At 47.1% G+C, this 21,356-nt stretch overlaps 1 protein-coding gene across 1 annotated transcript in view; it reads right to left on the minus strand.

Annotated features, from left to right (window-relative positions):
• Positions 1-9,477: 9,477 nt before the first annotated feature.
• The window catches only part of DNHD1 (dynein heavy chain domain 1), an 88,310-nt gene continuing 76,431 nt past the window's right edge, over positions 9,478-21,356 (minus strand). Inside the window, exons 31-45 of the mRNA XM_063671199.1 lie at positions 18,378-18,527; positions 17,942-18,124; positions 17,381-17,812; positions 16,701-17,172; positions 15,514-15,810; positions 15,112-15,264; positions 14,740-14,918; positions 13,645-14,610; positions 13,263-13,449; positions 12,929-13,051; positions 12,639-12,840; positions 11,404-11,495; positions 11,108-11,257; positions 10,081-10,886; positions 9,478-9,867 (exon numbers count right to left, since the gene is read on the minus strand). Of these exons, the coding sequence (XP_063527269.1) occupies positions 9,517-9,867; positions 10,081-10,886; positions 11,108-11,257; positions 11,404-11,495; positions 12,639-12,840; positions 12,929-13,051; positions 13,263-13,449; positions 13,645-14,610; positions 14,740-14,918; positions 15,112-15,264; positions 15,514-15,810; positions 16,701-17,172; positions 17,381-17,812; positions 17,942-18,124; positions 18,378-18,527 (4,743 nt within the window). The 3' untranslated portion in view covers positions 9,478-9,516. The remainder of the gene's footprint in view (positions 9,868-10,080; positions 10,887-11,107; positions 11,258-11,403; positions 11,496-12,638; positions 12,841-12,928; positions 13,052-13,262; positions 13,450-13,644; positions 14,611-14,739; positions 14,919-15,111; positions 15,265-15,513; positions 15,811-16,700; positions 17,173-17,380; positions 17,813-17,941; positions 18,125-18,377; positions 18,528-21,356) is intronic.

Below are 21,356 nucleotides of genomic sequence, written 5' to 3' on the forward strand. Positions count from 1 at the left end.
TATTTTTTCTTTTGTTTCCTCTGTGTATTTTCAAATAGCCTATCTTCGAGCTCACTAATTCTTTCTACTGCTTGATCCATTCTGCTGTTGAAAGGCTCTATTGCATTCTTCAGTATGTCAATAGAATTTTTCAGCTCCAGGATTTCTGCTTGATTCTTTTAAATTATTTTACTCTCTTTGTTAAATTTATCTGATAGGATTCTGAATTCCTTCTTTGTGTTATCTTGGATTTTTTTTTTAATCTTTCTCAAAACAAGCTGTTTTGAATTCTCTGTCCAAAAGGTCACACATCTCTGTTACTCCAGGATTTGTCACTAGTGCCTTATTTAGTTTGTTTGGTGATGTCATGTTTTCCTGGATGGTCTTGATGCTTATGGATGTCCATCAGTGTCTGGGCATTGAAGAGTTAGGTATTTGTTGTACTCTTTGCAGTCTGGGTTTATTTATAACCATCCTTCTTTGGAATGCAATCCAAATATTCAAAGAGAATTTGGTGTTGTGATCTAAGTCTTTGGTCACTGCAGCCATATCTGCATTAGTGAGAACCCCCAGCCCAGTAATGCTGTGGCTCTTGTAGATTCATAGAGGTACCACTTTGATGGTGTTGGGTAAGATTCATGAGCATTCCCTTGATTACGAGGCAGAGGCTCTTGTTCTCTTCTCTTAATTTCCCCCAAACAAACAAAGTCTGTCCGTCTGTGCTGAGCTGCTTGGAGCTGGAGAAGAGGTGACACAAGCACCCCTATAGCCACCATCAGGTTACACCTGAAGCCAGCACAGCACTGGGTCTTGCCCACGGCCTGCAGTGACTACTGCCTGGTTACCGCTGATGTTCCCTCAAGGCCCAAGGTCTCTACAGTCAGCAGGTGGTGCATCTAGCCAGGCTTGTTGCCTTTCCTTCAGGGTAGCAAGCTACCCCTCAGTCCAGAAATACCATCCAATAGCTGGGGCCTGAAGTCAGGAACCTTAGTAATATACTTGGTGGCCTATTCTACTGTGGCTGAGCTGGCACACAAGCCACAAGACAAGTCCTTCCCACTCTTTCCTCTCCTTTCCTGAAGCAGAAGGACCCTCTCCCTGTGGCCACCACTACTCCAAGCCTGCAGCAAGTATTGCGTGGCTAACACCGTTGTTCATTCAAGGTCCAATGGCTCTTCAGTCAGCTTGTGGTGAATGCTGCTAAGCCTGGATTTCTCCCTGCAGGGCAATAGACTCCCCTCTGGTCCAGGGCAGGTCAAGAAATGCATCCAGGAACCAAGGCCTGGAATCAGGAACCCCAGGGAACCCACTTAGTACTCTACCTAACCCTGGCCAAGCTGTACCCAAGTCGCAAGACAAAGTCCCCATTATTCTTCCCTCTCCTTTCTTCAAGCAGTAGGAGTATCTCCCCATGGCCACCACAGCTAGGAATGTGTTGGGTCACCCCTGAAGCCCTCACAGCACTGGGTCTCACTGAAGGCCCCTGGGTAAGTACTGCCTGACAACCACTGAGGTTTATTCAAGGCCCAAGAGCTCTTTAGTCAGCAGGTGATGAATCCTTCCAGGACTGAGTCCTTCCCATGAAGGACGTGGGTTCCCTTCTGGCCCAGGGTGTGTCTAGAAATGTTGTCTGGAAGATAGGACCTGAAATGGGGGTCTCAGGACTCCTGCTCGTGCTCTATTCTGCTGTGGCTGAGCTAGTGTTCAAGTTGCAAAACAGAGTTCTCTTTACTTTCCCCTCTCCTCTCCTTAAGTGGAAGGAAAGAGTCTCTCCCAGAGCTGCAAACTGCACTGCCTGTGGTTGGGGGACGGTAATGCAAGCACTCCTTTGGTTGCCTCAGCTAGTGTCTCACTAGGTCATGTACACCCCAAGTCCACTGGCTCCAAGCCCAGCACAGCACCAGTACTTGCCCAGAAATTGCAGTCCTTGTGGCCTAGACTACCTTTCAAGTTTATTTAGGACACCAGGGCACTTTAGCCTATGGTCATGGGGCTTGCCAGAACTCAGGTTCCAGCCACCGGAATGGACAATTCCCCTCTGGCTGGGGCTGGTCTAAATTCTCCCTTCATGGGCACTGGCTGGATTCTGTTTGTGCTGTTTTCCACCCAGATAGGCAGCACTGAGTTCCAATGCAAAGTCCCACAATCACTTTGCTCTCCTTCCAGCAAGTGCATAGATTCTCTCTGTGTGCCACCTGGCCACAGAAAAATAAATAGAAATAATGAAAATACAACAAAGCAAAAGGTGTGAGATGCAGCTAAATAAATGTTAGAGAGTAATGTATAGCTTTAAATGCTTATATGGGAAATAAGAAACACCTAAAATCGGCCAGGCATGGTGGCTTATGCCTGTAATCCCAGCACTTTGGGAGGCCAAGGTGGGTGGATCACCTGAGGTCAGGAGTTCGAGGCCAGCCTAGCCAACATGGTGAAACCCCATCTCTGCTAAAAATACAAAAATTAGCCGGGCGTGGTGGCACACGCCTGTAATTCCAGCTACTCGGGAGGTTGAGGCAGGAGAATCGCTTGAACCCAGGAGGTGGAGGTTGTAGTGAGCCCAGATCATACCACTGCACTCCAGCTTAGGTGGCAGAGAGAGACTCTGACTCTGTATTAAAAAAAGAAAAAACAAACAAACAAAAAAACCAGAAAAAAACGTAAAATAAATAATCTAAGTTTCCACATTAAGAAGCTAGAAAAAGAGAAAATTAAAACAAAAATAAGTAAAAGAAAGGAAATTTAAAAAGATAAAAGTTGAAAGTGATAAAATAGAAACTGGAGAACCAATAGAGAAAATCAATGAAACACAAAGCTAATTCTCTGAAAGGATCAATAGAATTGACAAATCTTTTATTTAGACTGATCAAAAATACGAAGACTGAATATATGAATGAAAGCAGGGACATCCCTATAGATCCTACAGACATTAAAAGGATAATAAGGGACTATTATGAACAACTGATACCAGTAACTTCAAAAACTTAGGTTCTATCTAAGATAAAATTTTTGAAAATACCACAATGGACTCAGAAAGAAGTGGAAAATCTGATAGCCTTGTATCTACTAAAGAAATAGAATTTGTAATTAAAAACCTCTCTCTCTCTCTCTCATACACACACACACACACACACACACACACACATCAAAACAAAAAAACTCCAGGCCCAGATGGCTTTACTGGCAAATTCTATCAACCTTTTAAGAAATATCACTTCTACATAAACTCTTAGAAAGTAGAGTAGGAGAGAACACTTCCCAAATCTCTTCCTCCCTCCCTCCCTCCCTTCCTTCCTTCCTTTTCTCTTTCTCTCTCTTTCCTTTTTTTTTTTTGTGACATAGTCTTACTTTGTTACCAAGTTTGGAGTGCAGTGGTGAAGTAGTGTAATCACAGTTTACTGCAGCCCCCACCTCCTGGGCTCAAGCAATTATCCCACCTCCGCCTCCTGTGTAGCTGAGACCACAGGTGTACACTACCACACTGAGCTAATTTTTAAAAATTTTTTACAGAGATAGATTCTGTCTATGGTGTCCAGGCTGGTCTTGAACTCCTGGGCTCAAGTTATCCTCCCACCTCAGCCTCTCAAAGTCTCAGCTCATTTTGTGTGTGACCATCTGAGACATAAACCTGAGAGTGGAATTGGTTGAACAGAGTATATTTAATTTTACTAAGTGCTGTCAGATTGCTCCCCAGAGTAACTACACCAGTTTCTGCATCCGCCAACAATGCTTGAGGATTCTTGTTTTCCGCTATCTCACTAAATCTTGGTATGACAGAGGCAACAGAATGCTGTAGAGATCATGGATTCTGGAGACAAATGCCTGGGTTCCAAAACAGGTTCTACCATTTTCTGGCCGTGTGACCTTGGGCAATTTACTGAATGTGTGCCTCAGTTTCCTCATCTATAAAATGGAATAATAATAGTATCTATTTTACAGATACTAGGGCTTTATAAGCATTAGTGGATGAAACTGTCATTTTTTTATATTTCAGACATTTCCCCCATTTATCCTGTTTCTGAATATAAATTTCAAATTAGACTGTAAAGCTGCAAAACTAAATGAGTTTTTAGGTGAGCTGCAGAGTGCTAGTCAGGTTTTTTTCGTCTTTGGATTATTAGTCTATGTAGTATACAGAGCAGGATCACAATTTTTCTTACAAAGTTGGATACATAAATAAAATGTAGCTTTTTTCTCAATTACTGATCTGATTTTCCTCACAAATCTTACTCCTTCCTCTTCACTGGATAGTGGAAGAGGCTGGAAATAAATTTGGTTTCATCTCATTAGGTTTCATTTATTCTCTTTGAAATAAATGCTCAGAATTTTAAATTCCTCCCATTCTACTGCTTCTCCTCTCTAAAGTGGCATCTGGGTATAGAGAGGAGGGCTTATGTGACCTTTTGATGTTAGACTGAAGGGATCCTCAAGCCTAACACTGGTTTTGGTTGTGCACAAGTTGGAATGCTCTGGGTAGTTGGCTCAGTTTCATACCTGGGCATTCTGCCAACATTTGCCTCTAAAGCTGATGAATTTGTGGTCTTGTGCCCCCTGTTCCTCCCTACTCCCCCTAGTTTGGCCCTCTCTCAACAACTCTCTTTGGTGCTGGAAACCCCAGTGATTCTCTGCCGCATACTCCTGTGGGCCTAAAGCCTCTCTAGTCAGTATCTATGCCATATAGGGATTAAGAGACACCTCTTCCTGACCATGCTGCTCTGCTCTCTTAATGCTGTTGGGACCACAGTTAGTCCATCCGTGTTACAGAACAGCTTCCTTCCACAGTCCCAGTAGGGAAAAGGCAAAAGCCTCTTTGCCCTTGGCACTGCTGCTTCCTTCTCTGAGGCTTCGCAGCCCCAGGTCAGGTTGATTATATCATATTCTTCCCTTTCTTGTCTCTACTCTATTTACCCCCGTTCATCAGAATGGGAAGAGACATATTTCTCCCCTTTGTCAAGCCTCTTACTTCTTCCTTCCTTTCATTGTTTGGGATTTTAACGTCCTAATGGGATTTTAATTGCTCTAGTAGAACTTAATAGTGCAATTATGAAATCTGGAACATTTTTACATAGCAGTCATTGTATTTGGGCTATGCTATCATATGGAACTCATTTAATAATCTCTACTTGACAAAGTTTAACAACTTGGTTGGGCATAATTCAAGAATGACTTCAGTCTAGAAAATGGCATGGATTTGTAGAAAATATTCTAACCAATTTCAGATGGTTTTACAGGTATCTCACTATTGTTCCCTGCTCCCACTGGAGGACAAATAGTGGTAATAGTAAACATAGACAGATGGTTCATTTTTCCAAAAGGACTTCTTTTAATACGCTATTTATCTCCTTTCCTGAAGGCACAGCCATGCACCCTGGTTGACTGTAGAAAAGAAAAGGGCTCTGAGGAAAGTGGGAGTTTTTGCCTCTCTGCTTAGCCTTTTGTTAAAGAACATCAGTTGCACCACACTCACTGGTGAGTTACCATTTTGAAGAGGTTGTGAAGAGTGATGCTCAGTACAGGCACACCTCATTTTATTTTTTGCTGCGCTTTATTGCACATCATAGTGTGTTTTATAAAAATTGAAGATTTGTGGCAACCCCGTTTTGAGCAAGTCTATCAGCACTATTTTCCCAATAGCATGTGCTTACTTTTTGTCTCTGTGTCACATTTTGATAATTCTTACAGTATTTCAAACCTTTGCATTATTATTATATCAGTGTGATCAGTGATCTTTGATGTTGTTATTGTAATCATTTGGGGGCACCATAGGCTGCACTCACATGAAATGGCAAACTTAATCGATAAATGTTGTGTGTGTTTTGACTGCTTCACTGACCGCCTGTTCCCCCATCTCTCTTCCTCTTGTTGGGCCTCCCTGCTCCCTGAGACAAACAATATAGAAATTAGTCCAATTAATAATCCAACAGTGGCTTCTAGGTGTTCAAGTGAAAGGAAGAGTCGCATGTCTCTCACTTTAAATCAAAAACTAAAAATGACTAAGCTCGGTGAGGGAGGCAGGTTAAAAGCCATGGTAAGCTGCAAACTAGGTTTCTTGTGCCAGTTAGCCAAGTTGTGAATGCAAGGAAAAAGTTCTTGAAGGAAATTAAAAGTGCAATTCCTGTGAACATGTGACTGATAAAGCAAAACACAGCCTTATTGCTGATATGGAGAAAGTTTTAGTGATCTGGATAGTAGATCAAACCAGCCACAACATTCCCTTAAGCCAAAGCCTAATCCAGGACAAGGCCCTAATTCTCTTCAATTCTATGAAGGCTGAGAGAGGCAAGGAAGCTGCAGAATAAAAGTCTGAAGTTTGCAGAGGTTGGTTCATGAAGTTTAAGGAAAGCCATTTCCATAACATAAAACTGCAAGGTGAAACAGCAAGTGCTAATGTGGAAGCTGCAGTGAATTGATGAAGGTGGCTACACTAAACAACAGATTTTCCATGTAGATGAAACACCCTTCTGTTGGAAGGAGATGGCATCTAGGACTTACTGTAGCTAGAGAAGAGAAGACAATGCCTGGCATCAAAGCTTCAAAGGACAGGCTGACCTTCTGTTAGGGGCCAGTGTACCTGGTGACTTTAAGTTGAAGCCAGTGCTCATTTAACATTCCGAAAATCCTAGGGCCCTTAAGAATTATACTAAATCTGCTGTGTCTGTACTCTCTTAATGGAACAACAAAGCCTGTATGATGGTACATCGGTTTACAGCATGGTTTACTGACTATCTTAAGCCTACTGTTAAGACCTACTGCACAGAACAAAAACATTCTTTTAAAGATTTTGCTGCTCATTGGCAATACACTGAAGAGCTCTGATGGACATGTACAAGGAGATTAATGTTGTTTTCATGCCGGCTATCACAACATCTATTGTGCAGCTCATGGATCAAAGAGTAATTTTGACTTTCAGATCTTATTAAGAAATACATTTGTAAGGCTATTGCTGCTATAGTCTTATAGTCTTATTAAGAAATTCATTTTGTAAAGAAATGAAAATTTAAACAAAGAAATACATTTTGTAAGACTATTGCTGCTATAGGAACCACTATAGATAGTGATTCCTCCAATGGATCTGGGCAAAGTAAATTGAAAACCTTCTGGAAAGGATTCACCATTCTAGATGCCATTAAGAACATTTTTGATTCATGATAGGAGGTCAAAATATCAATATTAACAGGAGTTTGGAAGAAGTTGATTCAACTCTCATGGATGATTTTGAGGAGTTCAAGATTTCATTGGAGGAAGTAACTGCAGATGTGGTGGAAGCAGCAAGAGAATTAGAATAAGAAGTGGAGCCTGAAGATATGACTGAGTTACTGCAATCTCATGATAAAACTTTAATGGGTGAGCAGTTGCTATTATGGATCAGCAAAGAAAGTGGTTTCTTGAGATGGAATCTATAATTCTGATGCTGTGAACATCGTTGAAATGACAACAAATGATTTAGAATATTACATAAACTTAGTTAATAAAGGAACAGCAGGGTTTGAGAGGATTAACTCCAATTTTGAAATAAGTTCTATAGGTAAAATGCTGTAAAACACCATCACATGCCACAGACAAATTCTTCATGAAAATATGAGTCCATTGATGTGGACTCATATTCACTGTTGTTTTATTTCAAGAAATTGCCCCAACCTTCAGCAGTCACCACCCTGATCAGCAGCTATCAATATTAAGGCAAAAAAGATTACTAGCAAAAAGATTACTATTTGCTGAAGGCTCAGATGATTATTAGCATTTTTAGCAATAAAGTATTTTTAAACTAAGGTATGCAATTTTTTTTTTTTTTTTTAAGACAGGGTCTTGCTCTGTCACCCAGGCTGGAGTACAGTGGCACAATCTTGGCTCGCTGCAACCTTCACCTCCCGGGTTCAAGAGATTCTTCTGCTGCCTCAGTCTCCTGAGTAGCTTGGATTACAGGTGCCCGTCACCACACCTCGCTAATTTTTGTATTTTTAGTAGAGACAGGGTTTCGCCATGTTGGCCAGGCTGGTATACCTTGTTTTTTTTTTTTAACTTAACATAATGCTATTTCATGCTTAATAGACTACAATGTAGTGTAAATATAACCCATATGCAGTGGGAAACCAAAAAGTTCATGTGACTTGCTTTATTGCAATATTCGCCTTATTGTGGTGGTCTGGAACCAAACCCACAATAGCTTCAAGTATGCCTGTATATACTTCTGTTTGCATTTCCTCCCACCATGTAGCTGGTACCTAGCCATAGAGCAAGGGAGCTAAGTTTATTAATACTACGTAAGTTTTGATGCTTGGGGGCAAGGAGTGAAGCTCATATAGGCCTTTAGTTCTGCCATACTCTAACTCAACTTTTGCTGGACAGGCTCACCCTGGCATAGCATGCAGTCATGCAACTAATAATAACAGAAAATATCAAAGCAGCAGAACTCTTGATTCCTTAGCTCCAGCTGCTTGCTCCCTCAAATTTCCCATCTCAGTTAATGACACATGATACACCTAGTCTCTCAAGCTTAAAATCCAAATCACCCTAGATTCTTCCTCTTCCTTTATTCTCCACATTCATTCCATCAGTCCTGCTGGTTTTACCTCCAGAATATTTCTTAAATCTGTCAATTCTTCATCTCTGTTGTTAAGACCCTTGCCCAAACTCCATTATCCCTTACTTGAATTACTTCAATTGGGTCCAAATAGATCTTCCGCCTTGTCACCCTGGCTTTTCTAGCATCCATCCGCCATAGAACAGGCGGAGTGACCTTTGAAAAAATGCAAATTAGATCATATACTCTCCCACCTACTATTTGACAATACATTCTCATTATACTTTTGAAAAATACAAGCTCATTACCATGACCATGTGAGCCACCCCTTTCTATAGTTTCCATCATTTTGGGTCACTCTGCCCCTCACTCACCATGCTCTGGCTGCATACTCTGTTTCTTGAACACTTCAAGGTTGTTCCTGCCTCAAGACTTTTGTACCTACTGAGGGCTCTACCTGAATGAATATTCCGTCTAGATCTTTAAATAGCTACTTTCAAATATGCAGAAAGCTTCCCTGACCACTCAAATTATACTAACTGCTCCCCTCTCATCACATACCCTCTTGACGCATCGGTCTATTTTGTTTTCTTTATAGGACTTCAAAATCATCAAAATTATTTATATGTTGAAGAAAGAATTTTGAGTACTAATGTTCTCCTTTCAAACATATCCCTTGTGGATTTAGCACAAGTGCTGAGACCACAGTAGAGAGTGGGGCAAGGATTTAGGATTCTGTGTGTCAGCCACAGCTGGGTCTGCCTAGCTTCTTGGATACATGATTAACACCAAGTCCCACCCCACCCCAAGTGTACCCACACTTTCCCCTTCCCAGCTGCCAGGCACATGCCCTCTTCTACCTTCAGTGTGAATATACCTCCTCTTTTCTCAGTTATGCATAGTGTACCTTTCCCCTAGTGTGTCACATTCTGCCTTCTTGGTGTGCACACACCCTACTCTACCCCCATATCTCAGAAATCTTTCATGGAATCACTACAGCTTTATTTTGGTAGATGTGCTCAAGACAGGGGTGGGCTGCACACGTGGACCCTCCTTTGGACACAGGTGTTGGGGGTGAGCTTGGTGGGTAAGGGCAGATGCATCACGATGTTCCTGCTCTGCAGCTTAGCGGTGCCAAGGGGCCCTCCCATGTACACAGGACAGGAGTACACAGTCAGGTCGGCTGGGGGTGGCAGGTCACTGGTGCCCGGGGCCTGTGTGCTGATGCTGATGGGAGGCAGAGGGCTGGGTTGGCTGGAAGGACCGTCCTGCAAGGCTCCAGCTATTGGGTCCCACTCCGCATGTAGGACCTGTAGCCCGATCAGCAGCAGCCCTCTCTCTGGAACCATGGGGTTTGGACCATTCTCCACCTGGGGGCGTCAGAAGCTGGTCAGGCAAGGCTAGGAAGCTGGGAGGTGGCAGGTGGGGAGTGCGGGTTAGGGGGTGGGAGGTCATGGTGGAGCGAGATCAGAGAAGCTAGCAGGGTTACCGAGGGGCAAGATCACTAAGAAGGGGTAACTGCGAGGTGTAATTAGAGACTTCCAGGGGACTGGAACCGCGAACGAAGGGCGGCGCGAAGATACCCTGAGGTGCAGAGGGTTGCTGTTCATCTCCAGACGTTTATACTGGAGCTGACTGGAGACCGAGCCTCGGCTACCAGGGAAATTCGAGCTAGGCATATTCTGGTCCAGGGCAGCTTCCTCACGCAAGGCCAGCAGCAGGCGGCGCGGGTGGCGAAAGGCTGACAGGTGGAAGACGCGCTCTGGTACATCACTGCTCGCGTCCGCACCCACGCCCAAGTAACGAACCAACAGTTGCCCACGGCGCGACAACTGTCGCAGCCAGTGCCAGGGCGGCTGCGGACCGGCCGGCGCATGAGGTCGCCAAGGCAAGGGTAGGCGGCCAGTCCAGAGAGCGTGGGCCACCGCAGCACAGCGGCGGGAGGGGCACGGGGGTGCGCCCTTCAGCTGCTGCAACAGGCAATCAAGGTCGCGTTGTAGCGTGCCCACCAACTGGCTCAGTTCTAAAGCCTCGGTCTCTAAGACGCCCTCCAGAGGCCGCCGCTCATTCGGCCCCAGCACTGACCACGTGGCGCCAGACTCGTCTTGGCGAACCACGTGGGTCAGCAGATCCTGCAGTGACGCCAGCCTCCGGTTGACTTGCACTAGGCGTTGCCGCAGTCGCCTTTCCGCGAGCTGGGCGCCTCTTCGAGACTCAGGAACCCACACGGGTGAACTCCGCTGCAGCGCACTCAAGAGAGCGCGACTCTGGCGTCGCAACAGCCAGGCTTGGGGGCCCTCACTCAGTCCGCAGAGCCGGGGTTCAGGTGGTGAGGGCAGTAGGTGCATCTGGGCCTTGCACTCTGCCATTGCATCCAGCTCCCTTAGCTCTTGGGGATAGAGGTGAGGGGTGAGGGAGAAGATGGACTCTCCCCACCCTAGACTCGAGAGAGTAGGCCTTCCTCTGATCCTTTACTGCCATCACCCCCAAAACAGTATGAATATTACCCCCTCATATACCTTTATGGAGACTGCTGTCCACATTTCTGTGGGGGGTGGCATTGCATTGCACTATTCCCTACCCCAAAACAGATACCTGAGTGAGGCTTACCTGGGAGGGGCATGAGTGTGGCCAGCAAAGACTGGGGTGTGTGTGGCTGGACCCAGCTGCCGCTACTGGGGCTCAGGCAGGCTTGTGTGAGGCTAATCAGGGCCTCCCTGTCCTCAGTGTCCCCCAGAGGACCCCCGTAGAAAACTGAAGCTGAAGATGAGGTTAGAGTCTCTCAGTTCCAGTACTTTCAGTTTCCACCACCCCCAAAACCAAAGCTGTGAATTATATCCCACCCCCACCCTCTTCCAGGCTCTCCTGGGGGCTGATGACTCCAAGGGGGAGAGGAAGGGTCTCACCAGCCAGCTCTTGCATGGCAGCACAGGGATTGCTAAGACTTGCCCACAGCTGATCTTGGGTCTGAAGAACCTGGGTTAGAGTCACTTGACTCCTAGAGAAGGGGAGTGGAAAGCAGGGTTTCACATATCATCTATATGCTGAGGACTGTCAAGTCTTGTCTTCAGTTCAAACCTCTCTCCTGAGCTTCAGGTTCATTGCCACTTGGCACCTCAAATACAACTTGCTTTCAACTGAAATCATCATTTCCCCCCATAAAACCTGTTCCACCTATTTCAGTGAGAGGTACCGCCAGCCACCCAATTATCTAAAGCAAAAATCTGAGAGTCATCCTTGACTCCTCCTTCCTCTTCACCCCATATTTATTCTCTATTCCTTCCATGGCTACCACCCTACCACCCATATCACAATCTCTTCCCTGGAGACTTCCAGAGTCTCCTAAAGCTGCTCTGCCTGCCCCCAGTCCTGCCTCCTCTGGTCCATTCTCCACGTTGCATCCAGAGTGATCTTTCCAACACACTCAAAGGATATTGTTTCTTCTTCTACTTAAAACGCTTCAGTGGCTTCCCGCTGTCTTCGGGATAAAATCAGGCATCTTGCCCTAGTCTTTTTTTTTTTTTTTTGAGACAGAGTCTCGCACTGTCGCCCAGGCTGGAGTGCAGTGGTGCAATCTTGGCTCACTGCAAGCTCCACCTCCCAGGTTCACGCCATTCTCCTGCCTCAGCTTCCCGAGTAGCCGGGACTACAGGCACCTGCCACCATGACTGGCTAAGTTTTTGTATCTTTAGTACAGATGGGGTTTCACTGTGTTAGCTAGGATGGTCACGATCTCCTGATCTCGTGATCCACCCGTCTCGGCCTCCCAAAGTGCTGGGATTACAGGCATGAGCCACCGCACCTGGCCTACCTTGCCCTAGTCTTAAAGGCCCTTTATAATGAGCCTTACTTCTCCCTCCTCAACACCCAGCATGTCCACGTCAACCACACTCAAGTCTTCTCCCTTCTGCTGAGTTTAGGTCCCTCTGCTCAGAAAGGTCGATCTCTACCTGATTTGCCTCTGCTTTTAAGACTCAATTCAAAGTAAAATCTCAAAGTCTTTGGAGAAGCCTTCCTTGACTTCCCCTTGCCCTTGCTCTTTGGAGCTTCCAAATGAATTAGTTTTACTCATCCCAGCATATGGAAGATACTCAATGTTTGTTGAGTGACTGACTGAGCAGGAATGGGTGGGGTCCCTCACCAGCGCCCCCTGTGTGCCTGCAGCCTTGTTCCATAGAGCTGCCGGTGTAGCAGGAGGCCATGGAGGAGGAGCAGAGGTAGTGCCTGGGTGGGGGGTTGCATGTAGAGTACTTGCTGGGCTAGCTCCACACCGTCAATCAAAACATGGCCCAGCTCCAGGGACTGGTTCCAGAAAATAGGCATGGAGTGCTGAGTCAGCACAGCTGGGGAGGAAGGAGAGTGCTGAGTCAGCACAGCACAGTTGCCCTCCCACTTCCAATTTGAGAGCCTGTAGGGGGTTAAGCTCCTCACCTGGCAAAGAAGCACTAGACTCTGCAGGCACAATAAGCCAAAGACGAAAATCTCTGTGAACAGTGCTTACATTCCTGCTTTCAGGTTGGTCTAAAAGCTGTTCTGATTCCAGGTCTGCAAACACTAGAGTCAGACAAGGGTCTGAGATCAGTCCTTGGATAAAGGGTCAGGCAGAAGTCTAGGGATCAGACTTGAGGCTAGGGGTGTCAGGAGTCAGATACAAGGCCAAGTGGACAAGTTTGGTGCTAGGTCACTGGCCATGAGGCCCGAGATTTCAAGCTAAGGCCCAAGTGTCGGATAGGATCCTGGAAGCCAATCTAGGCAATAAACTCACCCTTGGCTCTGCCTAACAGTTCCAGCAAGAGCTGTAGCAGCTCTTTTGGCCAATGGGGCATCAGATGACAGTTGTCCAGCACCAGCCAGTGCCCCTCATACATAGCCTGGGATAGAGTGCTGACCACAACTGAGACTGGGTCCCAGGCTTCAGAGCCCAGGGCTATCACCTGCAGTTGCTTCTGCCCCTGGGGACCAAAAAAGAGATGGCAGCATGACTCAAAGTGATCCTAGGGTGACCCGAGGGACCCAAACTAATGCTACTATGATCCCAAAAGTCCCTGAGTAGTACAGAAAGATCCATGAAAATGCTTGGAGGGGGTCCCCCACGCCCCAGCCCAAAGGAGCCGGGTCACTCTGTGGCCAAGAAACTAGGTTCAAACCTGCTGATACTTGGCAGCCAGTTTCTGGATGACAGTCAGAGGATGCAGAGTGGCTGAGGGGTGGCCAGGCGGTGGCAACAAGATCAGCATGGGCTGAGTAGCCTGACTGTGTTTAAAGGGCATGGTGGGAGCGCACATGTTTTCATCCAGGGGCCGACCCAGGAGGCTAGTGGTGAAGTCTGCCAGGGCACCTGCCAGGCACTCAGGTCGCAGAACGCGCCACAGGATCAGCTTCTGGAGGAGGCTGAGTGGCTCAGGCCCAGGCCCAGGTGCAGGACCCAGCACTGTGGATGATAGTGACAGGTAAGCCTGCCAAGCACTGGGGTGGCCTGCCAGGGAGGCGCACAGGCCAACAAATGGGGGCAGCAGCTCTAACATCTCACATTCACGCCAGGCTTTTGGCCCAAGCCAGGCCGGTCGAGCCACATCTGAGACTGGCTTGCTGTGGACTGTGCTGGGAGAGGCTGCTAGTCCAGGCCAGAGTGCCAATCTTTCCAGCTCTGATGCTTTCCCTATCGCTTGCAGCAGAGCCAAAGCGCCCAATGCACCCACCAAGGGTACTTGGGTAAGGCCCAGCGCAGTCACGGTGCTGCCCAGCAGCTGGCGGGTCAGGTGTGCTCTCAGTTGCAGTAGATGGCTGGCCAGGTCCTCCCCGTGATTAATCTCACGTGGCTTCATGCTGTCCAGAGCCTGCTTGGTGACTGCCAGCCAATTCTCTGGGCTCATACAGAAAAGTGGTAGCAGGTTCTGCAGTTGGCTTAGGGCCTTTACCATGGCCATTCCATGCCAAACCACAGGCCGATAGGGTGCCCACGATACCATCTCCTGTAGTTTCTGCCCTTCTAGCTCTTCACAATGAGCACGCAGCTGGCATAGCTTTCCCTGGGCCCTCACCATGTTCCGCAGAAACTTGGCTGGCTTCTGATGCTTTGGATTCTGGAACAGCAGCATCGTCAGCAGCCGCTCCTGCATACACTCATTTGTTGGATGGATCTGGCCCTTTCCCACAGTCCCCAAATGTCTACATTCATCTCCACCCGCTTACCCAGGTCCATCCAATGCTCATCTCAACCCACAGACTGAGCCCCCAAGCACCTCAGCAGCCTCCACAGCCTTGCAGGTATCTAGGGCTCTGATCTTTAGGTCCTGCCAGCGGGTCTCGAGCTCAGGACATTCTCTGCACAAGATTTCATGCAGCATCTGTTCTTCCAGTATTTCCATGTTCAGGCCCAGATCCAGCACATTCAGCCCCTTTAGCAGTTCACAACCTAGCACTTGGGGTAACATGCGACATGCTTAACCTCTTCCCCTTGGCAGAGCCAGGGGGTACAGTAGACAGGGAGTGTGGCTCCCTGCTATAGACCTGTGCCTGCTCTGGGCCAGGTTGAGTGAAGCCCTCTTAGGGCTGGTGCTGAGGGCCTAGTGTGTCCACACAACTGTGCTGGCAATTTGCCCTCTGGGCCTCACCTTTTTCCATGGCACAGAGGGAGAGGGTGGTGCTGAGATATAGACAGAAGCCAGGCTGCACCTGGGGTGGACTCAGCTGCTCCCGCTGCAGCAGCCATTGCAGTTCTTGGCACCCTAGACCCAGCTCCACGTTGGTCAGTAGCACAGGCAGGCCTGTGAGAGGGAGGCAAAGGCACCCTACCCACAATGCCAGCACCCATGATCCCCATTCCCCAGGCACGAGGTCTAGCTCTGACCAGCTTCCCTGTGGCTGATAGGAGGGTTCCCACAAGACGCTTCAATATAGTTAGTGCCCGGGATGAAGGATGGGAACTGAAGTTAGACTGAGGTGTGGGAGGCCTGTGGAGTCACAGAATGGGGCAAGTGAAAAAGGAGCCAGGGTGGGTGGGGAACAGTTCTCACCACAAGCAGCTGCCTCCTGGAGCTGAGAACCCAGCTCTGGGTCAGCACCTGAAAGAACACTAAGGTAGGGAACAGATGGAAGCTGAGTTTCATAGGCTGGCTTTGACTCCTGGCTCTCTGTTTTCTCCTCCTCTTTCTCTTCATTTTCCTCTTGCTCTTTCTCCTGCTCATTTTTTCTTTCCTCTGCCTTCTGCTCTTTTGTCTGGTCCTTGGCCTCATTACTCTCTTCACTCTCATCATCTTCCTCTTTCATGTCCATTTTACTCTCTCTGTTTTGATTTCTCATGAGGCCTTTCCCTGGGGCAGAAAGATTCAGAGGAGCTCTTCTTAGGGGAGTAATCAGACTCCTTAGGGGAGGAATTCACTCAAGGTATCCATTTCACGAGGGAAGGTCTGCAGGAAGACATCTTAGGAAAGTTGCTTAAGCTCTCTATGACTCAATTTTCTTATCTGCAAAATGGGTTTGATATTAGTGGCGACCTCATAGGGTTACTGTGAAGATTAAATGAAGTGATACATGGAAAACACTTAGATGTGCACATAGTAAGCACTCAATAAATGTTGGCTATCACAATTATTACTCTAAAATTCCAGGGAGGGATCCTACTCATCCTCTATCTTCACATAGCCTCTCTTCTGTATTTTCTATGCCTTTTCTTCTGCCTCTTGTAAGGGCACTTGCAGGATTTAGGGCCCATCTGGATAAGAATCAGGGTGATCTCATTCAAAGTCCTTAACTTAATTACATCTGAAAGGACCCCTTTCCAAATAAGGTCACATTTTTCTCACAAACTCAATCCCCAGCCTCCTCTTCTGGGAAATAAACACTCTATTCCCTTTCCTAGAAAATGTTCCTTCCAATACTCCACCCAGATGGGTCCCCGATCCAAACAGAGCCAACAGAAATATTCCCCAGGATTTCTGAACATTGGATAAATTTGGGTAGTGCTGAGTAGACCGGGGAGGTGGAAGATCATGGACCAATCAGTCATGTAGATTCAGAATCATTGTAATAAAGAGAAAAAATAAATGTGACCAAATTTATTCCTATAGTATAGGCTGGTGAAATCTGGGACATCCTGATCACAAAAATAGAGTGTCGTCATTATGAAGGGAAAGACCACATGAGGCTGAGTGTTGGGCAGTTCAGATACTCCAGAAGCATTGCATTTATTATGCCTGCTTACCTCCACCCTCAGTGGGGGCTGGTGCAAAACATCTATTCTCTTCCAGAGGCAGCGGGTCCAACCAGCTGAGGGCCTGGTTGCTGGGGTCAAGCAGCAGAGGCCAACGGCAACTACTGTAGTGGGTGGGGCTTCGCAGAAGCAAGCCTGCCAGGTGGGCCGACTTTGCCTGTGGCTTCAGGTTTCCGTCCCACTGGTACTGTTCAGATTCAGAGCTCAGCAAGGACAGAATACTGAAGGGAGAGTGTGTAGCCAGCAGGGGGGTCTTTGGTGGTATGCTGACAGATTTTTGCTTCCGCTTCAGTGCCTGTGCCACATCGTCTGGGCCCAGAGCCTCCTGAAAGCCCCTACACAGAGCTAACCACATGTCCAGTAGCTCTTGGCGCCGCAATGGTGGGAAGGGACCCAGGTAGATGATGGCAGCTGAACATAGGAGGGTATCTCCGAACACAGTCATGCAGCGTGCCTTCAGCTTCTGGAGTGGAAGGGAAGACCAGAGGCTGCGTAGGCCAGTGAGGAGGGTGCAGGCAGAGATATGGCAGAGGGAGGGCAAGGTGGGGTGTGGAGGAATGCACGGCAAGGAGTGCAGAGAGGGACAGAGGGAGGCAGTGAGGGCACAGGGAGGAGCAGGGGAACGGCATAAAAGGAACTTTAGGGGAGACATCCGGGAGGGGGATGGTTACCTGGAGCTGTGTAGTCCAGGCATGCATAGGCGTGAGCAGTGCAGCCTTCATGGGCCATTTGTGATACTGCCCACACTGTGCTTGACTGAGGGTCTTTGCCACGCAGTTGTGGGAAGCTTGGGCATCCTCCACCATCTTAGCCAGGGCCAAATTATGCTCCAGGGTCTCCTGGGCCTGAAACTGGTAGTAGCCCAGGCGGGCCTGCTCCCGAGTGAGTGTTGCCTCCACTTGCTGCAGCAGCAGGCCCGTGGGCAGTCCCCGGCAATGTGCCAGCCCATAGTGCAGAACAGCCCAGAGCCAGGCTGCCAGGCTGGCTGCAGGTCGGCTCACTGCCTGCAGGGCTGCATCGTTCATACCTGGAGCCTTCAGAATTAGATGTAACTTTATCAGCTCTGAGTCTGTTATCTTCTCCTTGGGGAAGAACACCAGCTCCTGGAAGGATGTATGTTCAACGGATGAGGAAGACATGGATGCTCTGGACCTTGACCCAACAGTTTAGCCTTGCCAAGTATCCCTTTTATGCCTCCCCTATCCTCCTTCATCGTGCTCCACCCTTCCTACCTGATAAAAATCCTCAGTGCATAACAGCTGTTTGGCACTGGCCCAGCCTGTTTCACGGTGGAACAAGTCACACATTGCATCAGTCACCCGGACCACAGATTCTGGTGGTGCTCGATAGCTCCGTATCTCCTCAAAGTCAGCCACCTGCAGCTGGCTCAGAGGCTCCAGAAATGCCTTGCTCATCTAAATGAGGAGAAATACCCTCTGAAGTGAGCTCCTGAGATGTTCTGTTCTTCCTTCAAGGTGTTTTTAGGGGAATCATCTCCTCCTTGGAGTCCCCATGAGAGGCCACTCCCCAAGCCATCCTATTACCTTTGTCCCCTCCCCCCAGGAGACTCCATGATGAGTCACTTCATCCTCTCCTCTTGGTATCCTTAGAGGGGTTGCCCTCTTTCGAGAGAGGAGCAGTGCAGGGCAGGCGGCAGGAAGAGCCCACCTGCTCCAGGAAAGCCTCTTGCTGAGCCTGCAGGGCATCCCGTTGCTTGGCCAGGTTCTCAATGAGGTTCTCTTGATGCCGACACTCTTCCAGCTGCTGCTTGTATAGGAGCTTGCTTTGCTCTAGCTGCTGCTGAAACATGCTGAGGCTCTGCGAAGAGAGATCCAGGCCCTGCAGCTCCAGATCCTGGGCCGTGCGGGAACACCCCAGAAGACCCTATGATCCTGGAACTGTAGCACACTCCTCACTTGAAAGACTGACCATGTTGAACTCCAAGTAGGCCACAGAGAGAGGCTGAGCTCTGGGTCTGTCACTTATTAGTCTGTGAGTTACATATCTAGTAACGCAGCCCCAAGTGTGTGGTTGCTTTTTCTGCAGGCGCTTCACCCGAAGACTATGTGTGTAACAGTTATGTTACACTACTCTATATTTTAGTTGACTCATTAGCAGCAGTTGTCACAGAAGACAGTTCTCTTCCTCTTGAGTCATCCTCCTCTCTTGGCCTTCATGATACTTGTTCTCCTTGGGCTTTCTCTAACTTCTCTGGCTGCTCTTTCTCATTCTCTTCCTCTGTCAGCCCTTAACTATTCCTCATCAATTTTTTCAGACCCTCCTTTCTCTTCTCACTCTACACTTCTAAATGCCTTCCCTAATCTCATGGCTTTGATTCCTACTTATGTTCCAATTGCCAAATCTCTCTCTCTAGCTAGGTTCCCTCCCAGCCCCATACCATGTATTCATTTGCCTAGTGGAAATCTTCTCTTGGGGGTCTCACAGGCCCCTCAGACTCCACATGTCCCCAAATGAATGTATTGGTTATGCCTCCTCAGCTCTCCTGCAATCTGACTCCTCTCCTGTGTATTCTTTTTCTCAGAGAATGGTGGCAAGATACGCTCAAGTTTCCCAAGGAACAAACTGAGTTGTTACCCTTGGCTCCATCTCCTGAATCCCCTCAAATCCAGCCCATCTTTGGGCCTTTCAATTCTACTTCCTAAATGCCTCTCGTGTCCACTGCCCTTCCCAACGTCAGTCACTCATGCTCAGGCCCTCTTCACTCCCGACCTTCTGCACTGGCCTCCTAACTTGTCTCTCAGTTTCCACTCTTACTCCCCTCCTTTTAGTCCCCCACTGCAGCCTGGCTGGTTTTCTAAAAACTGAATCATTGTCATTAACACTTGTCATTTCTACATTTGATTGACAATACCCCCATGACCAGGCCCCTACTCATCATTCCAATCTCATCTCTTTTCTCTCTCCTAGCACACTACTTTCCAGCCATTCCTGACTTTCAGTTCCTCCAATGTGGCACACACTCTTTTGTCTCTAGGCCTTTCACATGCTGTTACATCAACCTGGGACATTCTGTCACCCGGCCCCTTTCAAGCACTGATCAAATCTGACCTAACTTTCAGGCATCAACTTTCATGTGCTTCATTCATTTGTTTACATAGTTAGTGAAGGTTTTTGAGCTCCTACCATGTTATATACATGCTCTGTGCTGCATAGCAGGGCACTCTGCTTTCTCTAGAAAGTTTTTCTTGATATTTTGGAGCACTCTGAACTTACTATGTTATAACACAGTTTTGTCATTATCTGGATGAGTCTATATCTTCTTATCTTCTGCTAAACTATAAGCACCATGAAGGTAAGGATAGTGCCCTATTTCCTTTTATTAGGAAGCAATCTAACCTGTTTTTTTTTCTTTTTTTTTTTCATTTTTGGGGACAGGTTCTCACTATGTCACCCAAGCTGGAGTGCAGTGGTGCAATCATTTCTCACTGCAGCTTCAACATCCCAGGCTCAGGTGATCCTCCCACCTCAGACTCCTGAGTAGCTGGAACTACAGATAGGTGCTACCATGCCTGAATAATTTTTTGTAGAGACAGTGTTTTGCTGTGTTGCCCAGGCTGGTCTTGAACTCCTGGGCTCAAGTGATCCATTGGCAGTGGCCTTCCAAAGTGCTGGGATTACAGGCGTGAGCCACTGTGCCTGGCCTAACCTAACATTAATAGTAACTAACATTTATTGAGCTCTTACTATGTGCCAGCACATTTAAATACTTGACATGTAAGATCTTGTTTAATCCTCATCACAACCTTATAAGGTTAGGGAAGTCTCCCCAACCTTTCTGGATCTTTGTTTTCTCATCTGTAAAGTGAGAAAAGAATAGCTACCTCAGAAAGGTATGGCAAAGATTCTAACATCTATCTATCTATCCATCCATCTAGATGTAAATGTAGGCATATATTGACATAGACATAAATATTAAGAAATGCCTGAACAAAAAAATAAATTTTTGTTGAGTTCAATAATGAAAAAATTAACCAGTTAAATATAAGAGAGTAAAGAGATGGAGGGACCCAGAATGAGTCCTGGGATTTGGCTCAGTGGATGGTAATGCCATTTCTTGGGGTGGGGAACATTGGAAGAAGTACACACTATTACAGCTATTGAATGAATGACCAAGGGATCTGACTCTGAATGACCCTGAGACTACGAACATCTCTTATCCAGATCTTTGGCTTACTGTGTTCTGCTCTGGTATAACTGACTCACAGATCAAGGAATACTAGCACCCCTAAACCAGATCAACAATCCTGGTATTAATCATCTTGGGAAAATGTAGGGTAAAAAACTGGGACAGGGGATTTCTGCTGCTCTCTGACTTTCTTTTCTTTCTTTGCAACTTAACTGAGTCTTGAGGTCTAATCTAAGCTGTTCATCCTAAGTGGTGAATAGTAGGAGGGCACCAGTACCTTTAAAACTCCAGGGGATACCATTTATATAAAACACAGTGAAAACCATATTAGTAGACACGACATATGCCATGTCTCTGGAGTTGTGTGGCACTGGATGATAGTCCTAAAGGCACTTATCAGAAGAGCTGGCTAGGTATTAGGAGCTTAAGGCCTGAAACCCTAGTAGAAAGATTATCTGAGTGTGAGATGGGCACTAGTTCACTGCTCTGAAGTTATACCA

The sequence above is a fragment of the Pongo pygmaeus genome, chromosome 9, assembly GCF_028885625.2.
Source record: "Pongo pygmaeus isolate AG05252 chromosome 9, NHGRI_mPonPyg2-v2.0_pri, whole genome shotgun sequence".
Classification (NCBI taxonomy): Eukaryota; Metazoa; Chordata; class Mammalia; order Primates; family Hominidae; genus Pongo; species Pongo pygmaeus.